The 25,424-nt window shown below is 31.0% G+C and overlaps 2 protein-coding genes across 2 annotated transcripts; one reads left to right on the forward strand and one right to left on the reverse strand.

Annotated features, from left to right (window-relative positions):
* Positions 1–2,577: 2,577 nt before the first annotated feature.
* Positions 2,578–21,966, reverse strand: LOC116428535 (uncharacterized). Its single transcript, XM_031980284.2, has 11 exons — positions 21,824–21,966; positions 19,840–20,226; positions 18,540–19,065; positions 17,230–17,451; positions 16,845–17,096; positions 16,361–16,525; positions 7,518–7,873; positions 5,954–6,479; positions 3,796–4,017; positions 3,411–3,662; positions 2,578–2,747 (listed from the first exon to the last, which is right to left on the reverse strand). Exons 2-11 carry the CDS (start codon positions 20,170–20,172, stop codon positions 2,578–2,580), a joined length of 3,024 nt encoding a protein of 1,007 aa, XP_031836144.2. The 5' UTR covers positions 20,173–20,226; positions 21,824–21,966.
* A 1,308-nt stretch (positions 21,967–23,274) lies between these two features.
* Positions 23,275–23,805, forward strand: LOC143176912 (histone-lysine N-methyltransferase SETMAR). Its single transcript, XM_076374420.1, has one exon. The coding sequence runs from the start codon at positions 23,275–23,277 to the stop codon at positions 23,803–23,805; it is 531 nt and encodes a 176-aa protein (XP_076230535.1).
* The last annotated feature ends 1,619 nt before the right edge of the window (positions 23,806–25,424 follow it).

The following is a 25,424-nucleotide window of genomic DNA, read 5'->3' on the forward strand; positions in this document are numbered from 1 at the left end:
TAGCAGATATATACAGCACGATTGCGTGAGCGACACGTGACAGCAATAACTCGCTGATAAATTAATATCTTGACGCTCATTGTTACTGATATGATCCCAGCCGGCCAATGGCTCAAAAGTGAAGAGGGGTAAGGAGATTCGGCCGCCGCTCCACCGCAACTTACAGCTGGGCCAGTAACAAAGACGTGTCAAAACTAATTCTGTCACTACTATCGAACCAAGCGCCGCGAGTGGACGTCTTCCCTTGCGCCTCTTCACTTTTAAGCCGCAGGTCGGCTTCATTAACGTGAGATGCTTACAGTACTTGTACTTCGCTCCAAACTAATATAAGTATTTATCAGTATATTGAGTATATACTTAGTATTAGCATATTTCATTGAATTATTAGGTATATATGTTACGGTAAATGTGATTAATCCCGTGATTATGTATAATTGTCGATTATAATATATAATCACCACTAAGTTTGGTAAATGTGATGAATTCTTGAATATTTATCAAATTAACCGGCGAGTTTATATAATTCCCCACTCGTAATGGCGAATGTGATAAAAGTTCGTTACTGTTCGTTATTGGCGGTCTTTGTCGATGTCGGATGCACTCCCTTTTTTTCTTACGCGGTCCCTTTGACGAGCACCAAACGCGTACGTGTCGCGATCAGACTTTGTCAAAAAGTCTGGCAAACTTTGTAATTCCAAATGTAATAACAGCCTAATACGTTTAAATAAGTAAACTTAAAATATTTAATCATTTGTAGTAGTAGCAATAAACGTTATTTGGAAAAATGTATTTTTTTTCTCTAGAATATGGGTTTAGTTTGTCTTTGGTATGTAACTGTTCTGTATGAGTTCTAATAAAATTATTTTCTCTACTTAGGTCTTTCATTTGATAAAACATGTCAGTCCCTTATTCAAATTTCGTTCAGGCTACATCCATGTGACTTAAAATAGCCATTTATTGAATTTATAATTCTATTCTATCTAATAGTAAATTTTACTAATAGTAAATTTTAGTAAACTTAATTAATTTTTAAAAACATTTCAGATATCTAATTCTTTCAAGATATTAATAAACAAAAGATAATAAAATATATACCAGCCATTTTGACTGATTCAATAGTTTTAGTGTTAATCATCGTAATAATATTACTCGTATATGTGTATTCACATATTAAACAGCAAATTATTTAAAACAGAACGGTCGTGAAAAGATTTTCAGCGACTAAAACGATAGTGGCTATCACAAAACAAAAATCGTGTTCTACAGTGTTATTAGTTACAATATAATTGATTAGCATAACGATAGTTATGAAAGTTATAATAGCTATGATAGTTATGGTAGTTATGATAAGGTAGAATACAAATAAGTATTACTAATAAGTGTATTTACATTAAGGATAATAACAAAAATAAGTTTATTACAAAAGAAAAATCATAATAGAGCTTTGAACGGCTCAAACAAGAGTATATACATATAATATACATATAATACACGTATCAAAAATTTTGAAAATGTAGATATCTCAGATGACGTATAATTGAATGTTTGTACTCCACAAATAAGTACATATATATAATACATTCCCAGGAAAATTTTATGTATAGAATATAAGTATATAAATACACAATGTATTCAACGCACTTTTCTTAACGAGCCTATTTAACATTAGGTTTTCTATTATTTCTAGACAAACTGATGTTTGTAAATATACAATTGGGACATATAGTCATACCATTGCATCAATCAAATTCGACGTAAACGTGTACCAAATACTATTTATAAAGTTCAATATTCGTCAAATTGACACGTTTCGTAAATTTAGTATTAATTCTACATATTACAATTTGCATGTATTTACCTAACACGACTAGTATGACAAATCAGAGTATAATGTTCTAGTAATTGTTACTCATTTCATCAAATGAGACATATTAAAAGCATAACAAAATAGAATGTTTATTATGTAATATTAATCCTTAAAAGACCATAAAGAAAGGTAATGTTAGAGACCAGTGGTGTCAAATTATCCATACATGGAAAGTGGTTAAAAAAAGTGTTTATATATTGTTTTAAATGTATGGTATTACTTTTTAATGGTCTATGTATACTTATAAACAACAATTTTGATGACTGATAAAAGACTTTTGAATAGACGTAAGTGTCAAGTAAGTTCAATGAACTCTTCTGGTCTTTTAAGGGTTAAAAATGTTTCTGTTTACTTTCCGTATTACTGCTTTACAATTACTGCTTCAGTTACTAATTGAGTATTTGGTATCTACATTAAATTCTTCTTTGTACTAATTTTTGTACTAATTTCCTTCAATTATCATGCATTTAATGATATTTGTACAAAACCGACGTGGATTAATATAATAGACGCTGCATTGTATGATGAAGTACTCCTAGACTGCAGCAGTGCAGCATTAATTATATAAACCATGTAAGTATGGTAATAAATCGATTACAGTACTTGAATGAAAATAAAAGTAAATGTAAGTTAATTGTAATTTACTGTTATTATACTGCAAGATTATTGTTATTACGCTTGAAAACCATACTTGAAGTGCTATTATTTTATTAACTCTCAATTTTGGTCACTTTCAGAGTTATTGGATGGGTTGGAGTCAGCAAGAAGGCACGTTCATTAATTTTATACGGAATTACAGTATCTTTGCAAACATCCACTTTATGATTACGAAGTATCTTTATGAGTCCAATTTTCGTTTGGAAGATCGCGAACCGTGCACCTGAAACAAAACGTACAATTCCTTATATTACTCGATAATAAATTATAAAATTGATGCATTACGTTTACAAAATTGATACAAATCTTTGTTGTCACTTTATGTTTCAACTTTCCAGTGTTTTTGTTTTTCGTAAACTATAATTTGTAGATGAGAAATACGATATTACAAAAAGCACTCAACCCAGTTTCAGTAATCATTTTATGGAATATATGCTTTGTAAAAACTGTTTAAAAAATTCTTTAATTCAATTCTTTATAGAGTTAATAGAAGCATCTACTTCATATTCCGCTAGCACTGTGCAACATATTTGAACTTTCTTTGTGTCGTGTAATATCCACTAGGTAATCCTTATAGAGTTCCTTGCCTTAAATATGAATCCGAAAACCAAATTCCTGGGTCACGTCCAGTTTTGGAAAAACATGGGTTTCTATTTTTACGACAAATTCGAACTGCCTGTCGTTTTTCGTTTTCACATAACACTCGTTTCTTTCAAAAATTCGATCGTTCTTACAAAAACCCACGTTTTTCCAAAACTACATGTGACCAGCAATTTTGTTTTGGGATTTATATTTAGGACAAGGAGTTCTATAAGAATCACCTAATGGCTATTACAAAACAAAAATCGTGTTAAACAGTGTAATTATACAAACAGTTCTTTCTTACCAATACAATTCCTTGGGCCATCTCCGAAGGGTAAATAGTGCATTGGATGTCTTCTTGATTCTTCTTCTTCTTTAAATCGATTGATATCAAACATTTCAGGATTTGGATAAATATCTGGATCGCGATGTATTCCATACGCAGGTATGAACACGATTGTATCTTTGGGTATCCAAACTTTCATGTCCTCAAAAGTGTAATCTTCCACTGACTTCCGTAATAAAGCTGATAATGGTGGGTACAGTCTCAATGTTTCTATAAAATTAAATGAAAAAATTGTTCTTTAAAGAAACCCTATCTATGTCGAAAACATTTCTATTTTACTTATTGAAAATAACATTTATTTGATTGAAGATACAAATATTTTCAATCAGTTTGAGATACATACCTTTAAATACACCATCTAAGACTGGCATTGCTTTTATATTTTCATAATGCCATTCTCCATTGTTCATCTTCTCATGCTCTTTAATTTCTTCTCGCAATTTATCCTGAATATCCTGATGCTGGGCTAATTCGTAAAGTGCATTACTAATTGTCGATGATGAAGTTTCGAAGCCAGCTATAAAGAAGACGAACGCTTGTGCTGCGAGTAGGGAGTCCGTAATTTCTGGAAAAATACAATGAATGTTTTACATGTACTTCTTGGATACACATTTTTTTAAATAATACGATCACGGATCCTTGGGTATTATTAATTTAGTGCTTTCTACGTAGTTAAAACCATAACCACGAAGCTGTGGATACTGTTTTAACACTTAGCCAACCGAATGGTGAAATGTCCAACTCTTCACTTAGCAACGTGTTGCCTTTTATTCCGTTTATATTTTATTTTATTATGTGGCAAGCCTTCAACTAAGGTTATTTCCGATTCATCAAATATCTTATCTTATTAAAAACAATTAGATTCCTCAATTAATAATGAATAATGTTACAATTTTTAGTGAATTAATATGATTCATAGTGCTATGAGATTAGGCATGTAGCCTTTATCGGGGTTCTATTTTAACACGTTCACTGCCATGAGAATTTTAGGCATTCTATATAATATTCCTTATTCTTTTATAACAATGACAAATCGTGTAGTAACCGATTCACTGCTGGCATAAAATGTGTGATTTCATTTGTACTTTCAATTTTTTTTGCTTTATATTACAACACATTTCAAATACAACCAAGATTGTACCAAACTGGAAATCTCTTGCTACAAGTATATTCGTGACTGGCAACGAATGGGTTAAATAATAATGCGAATTTGTGAAGATGATAATAATAACGTCACTAAGGATTGCTTATCAATTTGAGTAATAGATAAGTGAACTGATTAGATACGTTAGATACAATTAGATACAGTATAGTACACAGTATAGTACACAGCAGATCAAATTATGTTCTTTTAAACAGAACACTTAACTTTCCAAGTATTTCATTGAGACGATAAATCCTTTACGATGCTATTTAATATCAGTTAACGCATTATCAGTACAAATTGTCGAAACAATTCGAAAATTATCAGTTATCATCTACCACAACGATTTTTATTGTTGATACTTGTACCTACCAGAAATTTGTCCAGAACGTCGCTAGAATGTTACACTATTAAATGTAGAAATTAACTCCATGCTTTTTAAAAACTAATTTTCTACCTAAATACCAGAAAATTATACACCTTTCAACCCTCATAATATTTAATATTACCTTCCATGAATTAATTTCCATAACTAATACATTTAATCAAACACCCTGTGTATACACTAGTACTATGTAAAGCTGAAATGTTGAAATATAGAAAAAATGCAAATTTAGTTAGTAATATAATGTATATAATTAAACAATATATAGACAACGAATTAACCGAATGAACCCCTTACCATACAATATAGCGTCAGACTCGTGAGATAGATCTCAAATTGAAATTAACAAAAATAAATAAATCCCAATTTTCTTTACTCACAATGAAATATTGCATTTTTGTTATCAACTATTATACTTTAAAGTAAATGTGGGTATAAAGCAACATGAAGTTCTCTTTTGTTGCCAGTAAATTATTAATGACAAAGTAATTCTCGGTGGTGCAATTATGAAATAAATCGTAGATTAAGGGGTTAATACCGAGATCAAGTATGTAGTGAACACTGGATAATTGCAGTATACAATGGGACCGGAAGATTGCAGTATGAAGAGGCAGAATCGAAGATTTTAGCACAGCTGACGTAGAAAAGGACAACGCGAGTGAAGGAGAAACAAAGACTGAGAGTCAGAGCGTTGGCAACATTAAAGGCTTGCGACGAGATGCAGACTTTTAACTCAAAAATCAAACTTTGTTATTTTTTATTTTTGATTAATGCAACTTTCACCATCACGTTTGTCATGTTGTTATAATTAAAATGACACCAAACACAATAAAATTACGATAATAATTGCTTTATAATAAGCAACTGAAGTTTCGGATATAAAAAAGGACTGCGAATAGAAAAGATAGAGAGCAGGTTTCAACGTGTATGGGGGCCTTTAGATACGTCTGGTATAGAACATTGCATACGTACTGATGTCGCCCAATTTTTCCGGATGCGCTTGGATGTCTATCAACGTATCGATGAAATCTTTCCGGACAACATTATTCTTCTTTCTGTACTCCATCACTTCCATAACAGACTTCATAAAGAACGTCGTGGTTTCCTGCTGCGGTAATACGTAACCGAGTATAGTGTATAACCACGGTGTCAAATCTCTTATTTTGACTCTTATTAACTGTCCGATCGAGGTAGAGAAGAATTTCTTTCCTACTCTACGAAATTCAGATTCCTCTTCGGACATTGAATTCATGTTGATTCCGAACGCACAGCTGCCAATGACATCGGTAGTGAATCTTGCTGCCAATTCTCGACAATCAATTTCATTGCCATTTGCCAACAATTTGTCCATATATTTCTCAAGACCGTTGGAACATTCGAGGATCAAACAGAACATTTCTTTAAGCTTGCCGCTTGTGAATACTGGCGAAAGCCTAGTTCTTAATGGTCGCCATCTTTTCGGCTCCAGAGTGAACAGGTGTTGCGAGAGTGGATCTGTCTATATTGTAAGGTCGATATACAGTTAATATGATAAACTTCTTTTTACCTTCTTTTAAAAATAAGAACTATAATGATTATACATATATAATTAAATTATTATGATAAATTAATATACAAAATTAATCGGTAATATATATTCTGTAATTCATAAGTTTTAAGTATAAACTAAATATCAGTACATATAATAACGATACTACTGATAATGTTTCTTTAAATAATTATTTGTTTTTTATAAATATGTTAACAGTTTCTTTTTGTTGGCAGTTAGCTGTCTCATATAGAAACTATACAGAATATAAACTGAATATTTCTGAACTACTTGAATAGAGAATTTTATTATTTTATAAAATAAGTTAAATTCTGATAAATGAAACGTTATACTTGGCATAGTTCATGCAGATTCTTTTATTAACTAATGGTTAATTAATTATACATGTATATCCATTACTTTTTCAAAATTTAATGTAAAAGTTTGTATATTTGGCGTGTTAAGTATCGGCCAAGTTTTATGTTTTTGTTTAGATGATATCTTGGAAAATAACTGTGCTAATAGAATATGCGATATTATGTTAAGAATTAGTGTAATTTATTGTAACAGTTGAAACAAAGTTGAGTTTTGCATTTATTTACGGTTTATTTTAGGCAGTGAGCGTATTTCACCGTTGAACGGTGGCGAGTGGGACAAACTTCAACAGGATAAAATAGACGTTCCACTTAATGTGTTAACATACACTTAAAGTAATTTCAGCTAAGTTCAATTTTTACGCTATTCATCTATATACGTTTAAATTGCTTAATATTTCAACAAATTGTTTGCCTCGAATTAGAAGAATGAAATATTCTTATCTTATCTAAATTCTATTGTTAAAATATTCATTTACGTATAATTAAATTATTCAATACTTCAAAAAATTATGTAACTCGCGACAAAGGAATAACAAATTTCTTATCTCGTATTTACAAAACGTATCCCTTTACTCAAAACTTGTAACAACTAAATCCTTCTAATAGATATTTAATAGGTTTACATACTCACCACTTCATTAAAGTTAATTCCACGACTAGAGAATTTCGTAAAATCTTTGATAAGCACTGTCTTGATTAGGTCGGGATCGTTTAAAACTAAGGCAGGCTTCCTTCTTAGAAATATACCAACCATGGGTTCACTTTTATATTTTTTGTAAATGTCTGCCGTGTAGGAACCTAACGATTTCTGCGAGAATAATATTTGCTTAGTCGTACCAAAAACTAGTTCTGGTTCAGGCCCGGGAACTCCTTGTTTCTTCCAGAAGTTGTAATGTGCTACTAAATAGTAGTAAAACAGAAGGACCACTGCGACAATGCCACAGAATACTTCGATCGCAGCCATTTTTATTCTGTTTTTATCAACTTTTCAGGAAACGACAGTCAGCTACCGAAGAACTGAAAAATACAATAAGAACAATCGTCAATACATTTTCATTTTCTATGAAATACATAATATATCCTACTATATTATTTTCAATGTTGTTGGGTGTAAACTTGTATTTATTTTTAGGGGTATGGATTAAAGTAATTTACAGCGGTAGAATTCAACATTTTATATTTTTCTAATTTATTATTATAATAAGATTTAATTTTTATAATCCTTTAAAGTATTGTACTTTTTCAAGCAATTTACAACATTCTAAGAACGTTACTAACGTTCTAACAACGTTATAAGAAATTTGAATTATCATCTTAAGCGTGACATATGAGTGCAAAGGGTTAACCCCGTGCTCTACAATATCATATCAAACTCGTGGCGAAGATTTCAAATAGAAATTAACAAACATAAATATTATTTAATTTGTTTAAATGCAAATTACATATTATTCCTCGATTGTCAATGATTATACTTTAGCGCACGCGTTGACATAGAATAAGACTAGAATTGTTCTCTCATTTTCACTAAATTATTAATAACAAGGTAGTTAGGTTGATCGTAGTTCAGAAAGAAATCATAGAGCAAAGGGTTAAATGTATTAACACCAGGAAAAGCTCATGCGAGTTAACACTAAAAGTACCAGGCAGCTCAAAATGACCCATTTCTAATTTTTGTTTTTGCAATTATTGAAAAGATAACAGATGATTCTCTGAGAAATTATTGAAAAAATTGATTTAGCAAATAGGTAAACTGAATTATAAATCAATTGCACTCTCAATAGATGTACTGTTGCAGTTTTTACAGAGAAATTTAGAAAAATTAATTTGAACGCTCGATAGTTCTAGTATTAAATCAAAATTTGAACACGGAGAATGTTTTTGTAAAATAATTTTATTTTATTTAATATCAATAGCGTAAAACTATCTTGCTGGTACTACCAACTTCATTTATTAAACTAGTGATATACTAATTGAAATCGGATCTCAATCCATTGCTACGAAGAAAACCGCATGAGTTTTTTCCGATACCCAATGACACAAATGATAGCTACTCTAGAAGCGTTCAGTTCTTGGTTTTATATGTTAACAGTCACGAATGTAAGCACCATACCAATATCTCTACTACTGTAAACATTAAGAAGTTGTCGCTCGAATTTTGCATTACGAAATTTACATTTTTCTACTCTTTGGGAGGTTTTACATTTTTCATGCTAAAAAGTTGGAACGAAAAAATTTCAAAAAATTCTTAGCTATGCACTGCTATGCCAGAAATGTCTCCGAATTTTTACATAATCAAAAAAAAAAATTGAAATAGAGGACTGAAAATTGGTGTACAATGTTTATGATTAATAAACTATCGAAGGAAACTTTCTCAAAAAAAATCGGTCTATGGGCACTTTTGACCCCCTTGTCCTGCTATACCCGTTTCACCACTGGATAAATTAAATTTTGTAAACCCGTGTAATGTAACTTGAAATAGAGAAATAACATTTGCTTTCACAGTAATATAAATTAAAAAATATTTCTATCTTTTCTGTATAGTATTTCCAGAATTAAATTAAATTTGATATGCTATTAAAAAGGTATAAAATATGCCTAGATATTCAAACCTGGTTCAGAATAAATTTCCACACAGCGTTAGATAACGTTGAATCGCAGAAGAAGTGACTTGCATTTCCTTAACACGCCTTCACTATCACAGGATTGTAAGGTAAACAATGAAACACAAGAATAGAGTAGATAAGATGGAATGCAACAGAATGCTCTTCTAAGTCTTTGGGTTGAATGATTCATTTGCTTTCAACTACGAGAATTTTCAGACTAAAAACGAAAGGAAATTTGCTGAAGCTGTAACCGTTGATATTAATAAATTATTTACAATTATTTGTATATCTCTCAAACTTTTTGTACATATTTAACTGTTTTTTTTCAAGCTGCAACTTAAATCAAGATAAATGCAAATTAAATAAAAATAAATACAAATTTAAAATAAAATTTTAAATACATTCGAGAATCTATTATATTTAACTTTAAGTATAATTACTTACTCTACGGAAGGATCATTATTATTGTAAAACATATATTTCGATGAATTTTTAGTTAATGTTAATTAAATATTTGTACAATACTAATTACATATTATACGTGCTTTATTACTAACTTATTAGTTTCTTAAATGCACATAAATACTGTCATCGTTTGATTATACTCGTACCGTATTGCAGGAAGTAATAACAGATCCGTCCTTTAATAAAGCAAATTCATAAGTTAAGAAATCCGAGGAGCTCAGTCAATGAATATTAAATGAAGTGATTGTCACATTATTCACGATAATTCACAATGCAATAACACTATATTACCTAATCACTTCTCACTAACCTATTCTTAAATCTATATAAGAAAAACGCCGAGAATCTAAGGAATCGAGGTGATTCACAACACCATTAGATGACACATCGGCGAAGAAAGACGTAGCTAACATATAGATTGCGCAGAATTTAATTAGGTTGTTAGAAGTAAACAGTATTGCATTAAAAAGGAATTACAATAAAACAATATTGATGTGCGTATAGGTCACCTACCTGTTGACTAGCTTTTCATAGATATGATAAGAATTGAAAGCACTGTAGAAACGATCTGAAACACACTGGCATCTTACTGCTGGTTCAGCTGTTTTATAACCTCGGTAAATGTGTGTGAAACAACTGGATACTGATTCATAACGGTAGTCTGCACTCACACTGTGTGTATACTTCGCCCATTAAACTCCATGACTTGTAAAATAGAAACAATTTGGCTTTGCTTTGGCTGAATTTTTTACAACTTAATTTAATAACGTGTAGTATAATTGATATGATAAAAGTAATAGTGGATATGATAGGATTAAAATAAATGAAATGGAAACTTGTAAAGTATGTATATTTATAAATATACTATAGATACGATTAAAATTTCAACGAGAAAAATAATTGTGATTATTTGTATGGAAGTAAGATTCATTGTTATGCAGCGGTGTCATTGATTTTTTCAAAATTATATTTTTTTGTCATTGAATATACGAAGTTACGGATCTTTTATTTTTATCATTTGAAGAACAGTTTCATTTCTAAAGGAAAGTAGCTTGTACTTTGTATACTATACTCTCCTGTCGACTTTTAAGAAATTTTGTTATATATCACTAATCTTGTTAGTATTATAAGAGAAACGCAAACTGTGCTAACTTTAGTTTCGCAAAGCTTTAAAAAATCTCGTTGACACCGAAAGATAAGAAATGCTATAAGCGGGATATCAACGTTATGTATTGTTATAATTAATTTGTGTTATACTATGAATCTGGAAAATAATACATATGTCCTTATATCAAATATTTGTTTATTTCTACGATGCTTCTTATATCCGATAGAGAAATAATTGTAGGTTACTTATTTTTATTACACCCATTAGTTTTATCTCTATTTTTATTTTCCCATTAATTAATTAATTAGTTTTTACAATCCCTTCTGCATGTAATAATGTCTTCAAAATGTCATTATTCTTTTTTACTTTTGTCAATACCTCCGTAATAATTTTCGTTATAAATTTTATATAATTCTAAGTCAAATTTATCTTTCAATTACTTCTACTTGTAGTTTGTACCTCCGGTTTTTCAATGATCTGTCTGTACATAACAGATAAAATCTACATTGATCTTTTCATCAGTGCATATTAGTGATTAGACTAAACTGATAGGATATGACATGCGAAAATTCCATTATATATAACATTCTTTATAGTCATTTCTATTCAATTTTGTTTAATAAGTGTAGATACAATTTTTTAGCCAATTCAATTATTTTATACGATATATCTAAGGATTTGAACTCGACATAAAGTTGTCGTATATTTAAAACTAACATGAATTCAGATAAATACATCCGAAAGCATCTTTCTTGTAAGGAAGGCAAAATTCTTTTTGATTTAAGAACAACGAAGAAACACTTGTAATTTTACTGATACATTATTTGATTAACACCGCCTATTTTCTCCCAAAAAGGGGCCTGAATTATTCAGATAAAATTATTCAAAGTCTCAAAATTGAGGTTTCATTATTAAATACTATAATGAATCCTCATTTTTTATACATGATAAATATACACTGTTCCACGAAATTTACTAATCACTATATTGTATTCGAACGATTGCCAATCTCTGTACTCTTATAACGTTGTAATAGGTAAAGTATCGCACAACATTTTGTCTAGGTTTATTATAAAGTGGAAGCTTCTATTTTCGTTGCTCATTACAAAGTGTGAAGCTGCGATTTTTCCTACAGTGTGTTTTCATTTCTAAAATTGTACTCTTGACTCTCAAAGTGTCAAAGGGTTAAAGGGTTAAAATATGACGTTTTTGCCAAATTTTTGCCAAATTTTTAAATATATACGTTGTTAGTCGTTGTTATGGAGAATGTCCTTTATCATTATTGGAAGTTGAAAGAAAAAGGTAAAATGACAAAAATATTCATATTTATATTCGAAATTGTATCAATAAATGTAATGTCTTCGTTCCTAAATTGCTAAAGAGATATTATACACATCGATAATTTTATTACATTACATATTCTCCATTGATTTGATATTTATCACCTGGTAAGTAGATACTTATTCATAAACAAGAAAAGAAAAATTCTTCGTGCAAGACTTCATTGAGTCTCTGAATTGTTGCTAGCGGAAAGGGTTAAAATTGCTGTCATTTAAACGTCAATTTCAATCCGCTTAACAGCTTAAGATCGTCTGTCAGCCAACAGTTTTAACTTCTTGCCTCTATTATGTGTTTTCACGAGAATCCTTTATTTATCGTATAAATAAAATGTATCTTCTCACAAACAAAACTACATTTTGTAAAATCCTAATATTCTAATATATAGTATTATATTATTTAGATATAATTATTCTGATATTTATTCTAAATAGGTGCATATAAATTATAATGCAGTAAAACGCACATCATAAAATAAAAGCCGTAAACTAAACACCAATGTAAAAACGGTAAAAGGGAGTAAATAAAAACGAAAGTCATCGTTACTTTAAGAATATCAAACAATAATCTTCTGATAAATTTCAGTAGTATGATTGGAAAGAATTAAAGTGGACTGACATTTGTGATACGGAACTTCGTGAATATCAGGATGACTATACCATCTAAGACTGATACTGACAATTAACAGGAATTCTACTCAGATAACAGTTTATTTTTCCGCATATTTCATATAAGTTTTTCTTTTAACCGATGTATTGATCCCAAACTTTTAACCGACAGTGTAGGTAAGTACTTATATAAATACCTACTTACTTTTCCGGCGGTCAATTCATCTCGGAGACCACCCCTAGACCAACCCTTTGCCCCATGATTTCTTTCAAATTTCACTCAACAGAAGTATTTTATTATTCATAATTCATTACAAAAAGAAAAAAATTCTACACTTACTCTATGTCTACGTTTACTAAGGAGCATTACAATTAATAATAGAAAAATAATATTCAATTCAGACTTGGAAGAATTAAGTCATATTTATGTTTGTTAAATTTTATTTGCAATCTTCACCATGAGTCTGACACGATATTGCAGGGCAAGAGGTTAAGGGATGGACTATAGCAGTTCCGAATATTGTAACAAGTCTTATCAATTTTCCAATAACATAGTTATTATTCAAGGGAGGAAAGCTTAAGAAAAACATTAAGAAACAGTCTACTAAGTTTCGATGATTTGAAACGAAATATTATTCTCTTAACCTAATATACACATTGCTGTCCTTTAGGTGAAGCTGTTCACGTGTATTCTGTCTATAAGAATAGATATATAATGTATAATATATAAGATATACGATATAAGATATAAGATATAAGATATAAGATATAAGATATAAGATATAAGATATAAGATATAAGATAAAAGATATAAGATATAAGATATAAGATATAGGATATAGGATATAAGAATATATAAGAAAAAATATTTTATAAGATATAAGATATAAGATATAAGATATAGGGTATAAGATATATAAGTAAGATTTAGTTAGTTTTGAGAAATTATGAAAGGCTCAACTTTCCGAATATGACGTTGAGTGTTTCTGGTCCTCCAGAGCTGGGCAATCGATATTACTCTGGACATGGTGTTATAAATTCAAAATAATAACGAGCTAATGCTTGCGACTTACTAAATAATTTTAATTACTGTGATAACTGTTACTTGTTAAATATGGTGTTAATTTTCTATGAAAATTTTACAAATCCCAAAGTATATACGGAATTTTCAATAATTTATTAAAAAACTTCACGGTTTTACTTAGCGATTTTTTGATTAAAATTAACATTTAACACGTTGAATGACAGGGGGGTCACCAGTGACCCCCAACCAAAACGAATTACTATAGTTCATTCTGTTAAACGACTATTATTTGAGGACATTTCTATATTATAAATAATTTCACCTAATGTAGCGACATTCACCAAGATGAACGAACAATAATAATAATAATGCAATTCAATCAAATGATTTAATATTATATTTTCCCATTTTATGTATGTTGTTCTATGAACTCGTGTGGCATTCAACGTGTTAAATTGTTATTGCATTAGGCTGTTCGTTTCATATTTATGCAATGCAATTTCTGTACCATTTAAACGATAATTTCGGTCTATTCAACGATTATAAATTTTTACCCAGACGAAAGGAGTTACGATGACGAAAAACAAAATCGCTTTCATTTATTGTTCGTTACATCGAGTGTTTACGAAAGACGTATTTATTTTTTTCTAAAAGGTTATAATTAGAGAAAGGGGAACAGGGGGTACAACGTGATCATACGTGTGCTTCCATTTGTAAAAACATACGAGCGTAACGCTGAACTGTTGCGACCACTAGATGTCCTAGTCGAAAGTGATTTTATCGCTAGTGAATTTTTTACACTGAAATCTTATAAATTCGTTTAGAATTTGAGTAAAGCATCGCTTCTGGGCTCCATTGAGCTATGATCAAAGTGTAGTCATGCGATGACTGTTGTAAGCAACGCATAATGTACTTGCTTACTTGGATTTTATTTACTTACTTTGTCTCCACACTATTGTACATACTATTTATTTGATCTATTTTTATTCTGTTTTGTATTCTTTTTTATTTATTTTTCTTTTCTATTATGTTGTTGCTTATTTGTAAGTTATTTGCTAACCAAAATTATATTTAATTATATCATGTTAATCGTAGCTGAATAGCGAACGTATACTATAATTTTAGAATTAACCACCCTCGCCATTAAGGCGCAATAATGTAACTACTCTCGCCCGAACTTTGTAAGGCTGGGGGAACATACTTTGTATACACAAAATTGTCTATTCTACTTCAAGTGAAAATTTTATTTGAAGATAATACAATGATAATAGCAAAATAGTTGTTTGCTTTGATCCGTGTGTAATGAGTAACATCGATTGTTGTTAAATTAGTTTAGAAATCTTCATCACGAGTCTTACTCGTTATTGTACGGCAAGGGGTTAATGAATACCAGCTCTATTAGCATCAGCTGGACCGACTCGCCTTGATCGCAAAACGATTTCCCGTATTCGGACTCTGCGATTGAACTAGTCGAATCACAATCGGGCGCGGGTGCCGCGACAGAGTGTAGTTTCAAGTTCAGCGCGGGACTTCACCACTGGCTCCTCCACCAGAGACGACGGCTGGACAGCGACTGCTCCGTCGGGAAGGCAAGACCAGAAGCCCTCCGACATCTACGGGCGATACCCCGAGGTACGGCACTTTGCGTGTTTACACCAATCATTCTCTCTCCCTCTCTCTCTCTCTCTCTCTCTCCCGAAAGTGACGAGAACGCGGTCAGGTTCCACCGGCTGCGCGACTCTACTCATTGGCGGAAATCACTCCCCACCCTACGCGCGTACACCTCCACCATCCTTCATTATCACGAATTTATAATACTTATACAAAATTCAATTAACTGTTAATATCTCGCACGCGTTAAAGATAGGACTAAAGTAGGATCACAAATGTAAGAATCAGAATTGTGACTGGCAAATCATTCACGATGTATCATCTACGGTACAATTTACGTTTCTTCAGTTTTTAATAATAAAGTTGCATATAAACACAAAATAAGCAATAATTTGATTCTGCCTTTTCGCTTCATTTTGTCACACTTTTCTCTATTTAAGTACTTACTTCAAGATGTGTATTTATTATGCTCGAAATGTACACTTAACACTAAAACTCCCGAACAGTTACAATGACTTATTTCCAATTTTTTATAAAAATTAGGACAATACTTTTCTTAAGACTCAAAGGGTCTCTTAGTCTTACATATGTGCAAATACATCAATTTAATTAAAAATCATTCGCAAAAACGCCTTTATGATTTGAGTATTTGCAAAATAAATATACTGAAGTGGGGACCGGTGGTTGTAAAGTGTAAATTGTTAGGAAATTATTAACTCTCAATTTTGCTAATTTTCAGAGTTATTGGATGGTTTGGAGTCAGCAAGAAGGCACGTTCATTAATTTGATACGGAATTACAGTAGCTTTGCAAACATCCACTTTATGATTACGAAGTATCTTTATGAGTCCAATTTTCGTTTGGAAGATCGCGAACCGTGCACCTGAAACAAAACGTACAATTCCTTATATTACTCGATAATAAATTATAAAATTGATGCATTACGTTTGCAACAGTGACACAAATTTCTATTGTTACTTTATGTTTCAAGTTCTAAACAACCACAGATATTTAATTTCGTTTGTTTTTCGTAAACAACAGTTTAAAGATGAGTAATACAATATTGTAAAAAGCACACAACTCAGTTTCAATAATTATTTTGTAAAAAATATTTTAAAAAATTGTTTAATCGAATATTTTATAAACTTAATAGACTTGTTTACGTCACATTCGAATAGTTATCAGAAACAGTCCTTTCTTACCAATACAATTCCTTGGGCCATCTCCGAAAGGTAAATAGTGCATTGGATGTCTTTTTGATTCTTCCTCTTCTTTAAATCGATCGATATTAAACACTTCAGGATTTGGATAAATATCTGGATCGTGGAGCATTCCATACATGGGTATTAACACGGTTGTACCTTTGGGTATCCAAACTTTCAGGTCTTCGAAAGTGTAATCTGCCACTGATTGCCGTATTAAAACTGTTACTGGTGAGTACATTCTCATTGTTTCTATAAAAATAAATGAAAACATTGTTCTTTAAAGAAACCCTATCTATGTCGAAAACATTTCTATTTTACTTATTGAAAATAACATTTATTTTATTGAAGATACAAATATTTTCAATCAGTTTGAGATACATACCTTTAAATACACTATCTAAGACTGGCATTGCTTTTATATTTTCATAATGCCATTCTCCATTGTTCATCTTCTCATGCTCTTTAATTTCTTCTCGCAATTTATCCTGAATATCCTGATGCTGGGCTAATTCGTAAAGTGCATTACTAATTGTGGTCGATGAAGTTTCGAAGCCAGCTATAAAGAAGACGAACGCTTGTGCCGCGAGCAAGGAGTCCGTAATTTCTGGGAAAATACAATGAATGTTTTACATGTACTTCTTGGATACACATTTTTTTAAATAATACGACCACAGGTTCTCGAATGGTTTTAGTTTAGTGCTTTCTACATAGTTAAAACGATAACCACGAAGCTGTGGATACTGTTTTAACACTTAGCCAACAGAATGGTGAGGTTTCCAACTTTTCACTTAGCAACGTATTGCCTTTTATTTCGTGTATCTTTTCTTTTCTTATTTAGCAAGCCTTCAACTGGGGTTATTTGTGATTCATCAAATACTTGATTTTATAAAATAAAGGTTTTAACCACGTCAGTTGAAACAGTCCGATTAAAGATAATAAAAAAGGTTATATTTATGTAGTATATAGTGTTACATAGCTCAAATGTTGAAAGATGGAAGAAATGCAAATTTAGTTATTCAAATATGTACATGTTTCATATGTTAGGTAGATCTCAAATTGAAGTTAATAAAAATAAATAAATCTCAATTTTCTTGACTTCAAATGAAATACTGTATTTTTATCATCAACTATTATACTTTAAAGTAAACGTGGATATAAAGAAAGATGTAGTTCTCCGTTATTTCCAGTAAATTATTAATGATGAAGTAATTCTCGGTGGTGCAATTATGAAATAAATCGTAGATTAAGGGGTTAATACCGAGATCAGGTATGTAGTGAACACTGGATAATTGCAGTACACAACGGGACCGGAAGATTGCAGTATTAAGAGGCAGAGTCGAAGATTTTAGCACAGCTAACGTAGAAAAGGACAACGCGAGTGAAGGAGAAACAAAGACTGAGAGTCAGAGTGTTGACAACATTAAAGGCTTGCGACGAGCTGCAGACTTTTAACTCAAAAATCAAACTTTGTTATTTTTTATTTTTGATTAATGCAACTTTCACCAGCACGTTTGTCATGTTGTTATAATTAAAATGACACCAAACACAATAAAATTACGATAATAATTGCTTTATAATAAGCAATTGAAGTTTCGGATATAAAAAAGGACTGCGAATAGAAAAGATAGAGAGCAGGTTTCAACGTGTATGGGGGCCTTTAGATACGTCTGGTATAGAACATTGCATACATACTGATGTCGCCCAATTTTTCCGGATGTGCTTGGATGTCTATCAGCGTATCGATGAAATCTTTCCGGACAACATTATTCTTCTTTCTATACTCCATCATTTCCGAAACAGACTTCATAAAGAACGTCATGTAATCGGGCCGCGGTAATACGTAACCGAGTAAAGTGTAGAACCACGGTGTCAAATCTCTCAGTTTGAATCTTAGTATGTGTCCGATCGTGGTAGAGAAGAATTTCTTTCCTACTCTACGAAATTCAGATTCCTCTTCGGACATTGAATTCATGTTGATTCCGAACGCACAGCTGCCAATGACATCGGTAGTGAATCTTGCTGCCAATTCTCGACAATCAATTTCATTGCCATTTGCCAACAATTTGTCCATATATTTCTCAAGACCGTTGGAACATTCAAGGATCAAAGAGAACATTTCTTTAAGCTTGCCACTTGTGAATACTGGCGAAAGCCTAGTTCTTAACGGTCGCCATCTTTTTGTCTCCAGAGAGAACAAGTGTTGCGAAAGTGGTTCTGCCTGTATTAATAGAACAATACAATTAATGCGATTTTTAAAGTAGTTATTGGTTTTAAGCTTTCTAAGTTTATCTCATTTTGGAAAGAAGAATTAGTAATAATTAATTTCCAGTATGTGTATTTGAATATTTAACACTAGAACTACCGAGTAGGTAAGCAGACTATTCATAATTTTCTTATACAAATTTCAAGAGTCTATTTATTGAAATTTCGATTTACGTATATTTTAGTTTATGCATTACTGAAGCAATTTATGTCATAATCCCTCAAAAAATCATTTGTGTCTTATCAATAATTCTAGAATAAAAATCCGAAATAGGTCATTTTGACTCGTCTAGTGGTTTCAGTGTTAAAAACAGATGTATAAGTTGTTAACTGAAAATCGATTTGTATAACAATGGAACTATTTATAGAATATTTACTTATTTTAAAAATTAGTTTTGTACTAGAGAAACTATACTATACAAATTGAACCTTTTTAAACCTGGCTTCGAGTGAATAATGCATTATTTATTTCAAGCAGTTTTTTTTGGTAAATCTGACGTTAAATTTCGTAAGGTCCAATTAAAAAACATTTAATTTGAAAATTGTGTATAATTTCTTATATTTTTTCTGTTTGTCCATTTATTCCATTATTAAGTAAATAAATGTAATTACGTAATCGCAGATGGATGTACATGCATTACTTTTGTAAAATGTAATGTAAAATTCTATTGTTAAAGATCCTTAAAAGTATACTTTTTGAAATAGGTATTAAATATATTTATACACTCACCACTTCATTAATACCAACTGCACGATTAGAAAATTTCGTAAAATCTTTGATCAGCACTGTCTTGATTAGATCAGGATCATTTATGATTAGGGCAGGTTGTCTATTCTCATATATACCAATCAAGGGTTCACCTTTATATTTCTTGTAAATGGCTGCCGCGTAAGAACCTAACGATTTCTGCGAGAATAATACTTGCTTAGTCGTACCAAAAACTAGTTCTGGTTCAGGCCCAGGAACTCCTTGTTTCTTCCAGAAGTTGTAATGTGCTACTAAATAGTAGTAAAACAGAAGGACTACCGCGACAATACCACAGATTACTTCAATGCCAACCATTTTTTATTCAGTTTATATCAACTTTCCAATAAATAAAAGTCGATTATCGATTAACTGCAAAATACAGAAAGAAGGATCGTTAATAACGCTCCTGCTTTTACTTTATAATTACTAGAAATTCATTAGATTTTTCATGAAAATTATAAGAGTTACAGGTTTTTGTAATTTATTATTTTCATTTTAAAATTAAGTGGGTATTTTATGGGTAATAGATACTTTTGATATCTAAACAACCGAAAAATGGTCATTTTCTACCATCCACATTTCGAAAAACAATATCAAGGAAACAGGAATACATTTTTCAGTCCCTACTATGATTTGAGTATTTATGCTACACAAAATATTACGCATGCACAACTAAATACGTATTAAAATGTGCATAGATATTGAAATTACGTACGAAATAAATTTTTTAACTAGAAGCATTAATTCTTTTAACACTCCACTATTGTATTATCAGAGTACTGCAAGATAAATATTAGATATAACACCACAGTATGGAAGATAATGCAACATAAAACGTGATCGAAGGTTGTTACGATGAATGAGCAGTTTCCTTCAATTCCGTTAATCTTCGTATTGATCAGAATGGAAATTTACTAAAACTACAACCGTTCGTGTTAATAAATTATTACTACTGCCCTGTACTAGCATAGATCTTATTCCATAAACTTTTTCATACATCTTCAACTGTTTTGTTCAAGGTGCAATTTAAATAAAAATAAGATTTTAAATAAATTGCAGAAAATTAAATCAAAAAGAAGGAAATTTATTTGAACCTTTTAAGTACCAATGGAAATTGGCATTCACTTATGGAAAATGCCATATGATTTTAAGTAAAGATCATTATTATTGACAAACATGTATATTTCGATGAATTTTTAGTTAAAGTTAATTAAATGTTTATGGAATATTAATTACATACTGGACGTCTTTAGTTTTTTAAATGTGCATAAACACTGTTATCGTTTGATTATACTTGTATGAACTTACTGGAAGTAGTAACAATTCCTTCTTTGATCAACTAAATGCACATGTTAACAAATCCGAGAAGCACAGTCCATGAATATTAACATGTCCCCTACCAACATTTATTTCGGTGACAGTCTCCTCAATTATATTGTAATATTTTCTTCAATCTAATAAATCTCCTGAACAAAATATTAGAAAAATGAAACTGAAACGCGTCCTTGAGTTCCTAAATATAATGTTGTAGCTTATAATCACAGCTGTCACTAATATGCGACGCTGATAACGAACGCCTTTAACGAAACGATTCTGACATTATTCACACTGGTTCAGAATTCATTAAAACTATGCTACCTGACCTTTCTTCACACACCTATTCTTAAACCTGTACAAGAAAAACGCGGATAAACTAAGAAAACGAAGGCACTCGTAAAGAACTTAACACTAGAACTACCGTTCCATTCAAAATGACTGGTTTCAATTTGTTTGTTTTGCAATTATTGATATCTTAAAAGCATCAAATATTCGAAATGATCTTGAAAATAAATAGTTTCACTTGAATATTATAATGAATGTCTGTCGAAACTGAAAATAATCTCATGATATCATAATAATCTTAAATGCTCGGTAGTTCTAGTGTTCATTAGATTAGTAGAAGTAAATGTACGTGAATGATGCCTACCTGACAACTAGCTCTTCGTAGCTAGAATGAGAAACGTAAAGCACGTGAAAACAATTTGAAATAGACTGATGTCACACCACTAGCGGGGTTATCTTATAAACTCGGTGAATACGCTTAACACTATTCCTACGGACACTCCACGTATACCTATTCCTATCGCGACCAATCAAATGACTGCTCTTTAGCACAACTTATATTTTTTAATATATAATGAAGATAATAGCCAATTTTACAGTATACAAATATAGTTTCTTTTATTTAGAAATATATAATTTACATTTTATTCGTTTTCACCACATTTTTTACAAATAGGTTTGTCGATTGTACATTTCCCACACACGTACTTTTTACATTTTACACAGATTTTGTTGGTCTTATTGTTTGTGCAATATTTTATTTGGCATGGTTTCCGTTCGCGTGAACCTGTACTTGTATTTTTGACGGGTGTTGCTTGATTTTCTTTGTCTAACTCTAGTTCTTTTTGATATTCAATGGCAAGTTCTTCTGCCATTTATCCCAGCTAAATCTAAAATATTGAAATACCTGTAAAAATACCTGTATCTAAAATACCTGTAAAGGCCATCTCCGACATTTAGATTTTACCGATTCTACCAAGGCCGATAGGCGAGCGAGAACTGTAAACACTTGGAAGTACCGTAAAGCAGTCCCTGAAAGGCACTTGTTGGCTAAAATCATGCCACAACTGCATTACCTTTCGTTTGTAACGACTTTATAGTATCGGAATTGAGTCTTTGAGAGAATACTATTACAAAAAGATATAAATCATTCTACCGGTCAAATGACCGGTCGTGATAGGTAAGACAGACTACAAATTTTTCTCAGAAAATAAACAATAGAAACAGGTGTGAATATTGAAAAATAATTTATACATATATTTTAGGAAAAGTCGTGAAGTATAAAGGCGATTCAATTACGTTGTCTATAGGAAATTCTAATCGAAATTGTAAAAACAGTCATTTGACTGCTCGCGGTAGGAATAATGTTAAGGAAGTGTGAATACTTGAAATCTAGGCATACTTCGACCGATAAATGACATGACTAATCAAATAAATGCATTTTGTTAAGAAAATAATAGTATTATGTTAGTTATGTTATTTATTTTGTTGGACGCATGAAATATAAGTGTTTTTTCTGACAGTCAATTTATTAAAGTGACCAGCAAATCTGTATGAGTTTATTTTTCATGTGTGGTGAAATATTTGTCTTCAGTTTGCTGAAAATGAACAAAATGAAAATTTGTATATATACTGAGTTGGCAAGAAAGTAATTTCGGTTTGCACAAATAGATAACGTTATGTTTGTTTTGTTATGCTTCTGTCAATGTTATAATTTTTTTCTTTTGAGATTTGATAGTTGATACTTTTAGATTACTATAGAAACAAATTCCGAGTGATTTTGTTTACAACTGTTAGTATACGGTCAATTTTAACATGGAGTGCAAAAATAGACATTTTCGACATATTTTACGTTTTTATTTTCATAAGAAAGCGGCTAAAGCGGCTAAAGTTCACAAAAAGATATGTGAAATTTATGGTGTTGATTACTTAATAGAACGCACGTGTCAGAATTGGTTTAAAAAATTTCGGTCTAGACATTTTTCACTTAAAGGTGACCAGCGTTCTAGTCGACCTTCTGAAGCTGATGATGACAAAATGAAAGCCATAATTGAATTTAATCGTCATATCACTGTGCGAGAGATTGCAAAGAGGTTAAATATATCACACATAACAATTGAAAATCACATAAAATATCTTGGATTCGTTAAGAAGCTCGATATTTGGGGTCCGCATGAATTGAAAGAAATTCATTTAACACAACGAACCAATATTTGCGATATGCATTTCAAACGTAATGCAATCGACCCTATTTTGAAACGAATTGTCACTGGTGATGAAAAATGGACCGTTTACAACAACAATAAGAATAATAATAATAAGTTTACAAAACTTTTTAAATGGTAAAAATTTCAATAATCAAAATGAGCTCAAATCGCACTTGGTTGAATTGTTTACTGATAAGGATCAGAAGCTCTATGAGCGCGGAATCATGAAGTTATCAGAAAGATGGCAAAAGGTCATCGATCAGAATGGAACATATTTGTATACAAAAAATGAAATCTCATTTTAATAAGATATTAAAATTTCTACCAGAAAAATTATTCTGATATATTATAATTATGAACATGGAAGTAATATTAAGTGCGCCGTAATGGCGTCACTGATTTTCTTGAACTTATATTTATTTTTTGTTATTGATTATATGAAGCTAAGAATTTTTGTATTTATCATTTGAGTAATGTTTTCATTCAGGAAAGAGCATGATGAAAACTTTCACACACTGAACATTTCGTTATAGATATGTCACTCATATTGTTAATGTTACATGAAAGACACAGACTATGTGTACTTTAGTAAACTTTCATGACATACGAAGATAAGACGTCTTATAAGATGAATGCAGTTTTAATGAATTGTTAGAATTCATTTGCGTCGTACAGGAACCTGGAAAGTATGCTCTTACGATTATATTTCTGTTACTTCTATTATGATTTTTATATCTGATAAATAATTATAAAGTACTTATTTTTGTTATATCTATTAGTTTTATCTTTACCTTTTTTATTTTTTCATGATTTATGATTTATCATGTTCTTCTGAGATGGTCTTTCTGAGATGTCATTGTTTACTGCGAATGTGCTTACGCATCTATTTCGTTTATTTGAGTAATAAATATAATTTCATTCATGTTTAATGCTACATATCTCTTTATTTATACGAAAAATAAATAAATAATATTTAGGTTTGTTGAATTCAGTTGAAAATTTTCATTGCAAATCTTACACGATATTATGAAAGGAGTTAAGTCAATGTTCGGCCGTGAACTCAGGGCGGGGACTTTGGGTTCGTGATTACGCGGTCACTAAAATGACAGCGGTGCAGGGCGCGACCTCCCCGCACTGCTGATAAGCAAGGAAAAAAATTATGTCTTATAAGTATATGAAATAAAATAATAAAAATTATATATCTTTATATTTAACTAATACACGTATGTTTATATTTCTTTATTATACACAAAAATTCTTCAATGAATGTTGTTTACAAAATGAAATTGATTCATCTAACCGATGTATTGGTCCCAAACTTTTGACCGACAGTGTACGTAAGTACTTAACCCTTTAGTCTATAATGTCGTGTCAGACTCGTGGTGAAGCTTTCGAATAGTATTCGGCAAATACAAATGTCACTTAATTCTTCCAAGTCTGAATTAAATATTATTTTTTTACTTTTAATAGTTATGTTTCCGGGTAAATGTAAATATAGAATGAATATAGAATTTTTCTCTTTTTCTACTGAATTATGAACAAAAACAAGTCTCTGCTGAGCGGAATTGGTAAAGAAATCATAGGGCAATGGTAACTTACTTTTCCGCCGATTAATTCACCTCAGAGACCATCGTCAGGAAAGCGCTTTGAGGAATGAACTGTGACTGTTCCGAATTTTGTAGCAAGTCTTATTAGTTTTTTAACAACATAATCATTATTCGAATAGGGAAAGCTTAATACGTTTGCGACCAATGTCAT

The sequence above is a fragment of the Nomia melanderi genome, chromosome 1, assembly GCF_051020985.1.
Source record: "Nomia melanderi isolate GNS246 chromosome 1, iyNomMela1, whole genome shotgun sequence".
NCBI classification, from domain to species: Eukaryota; Metazoa; Arthropoda; class Insecta; order Hymenoptera; family Halictidae; genus Nomia; species Nomia melanderi.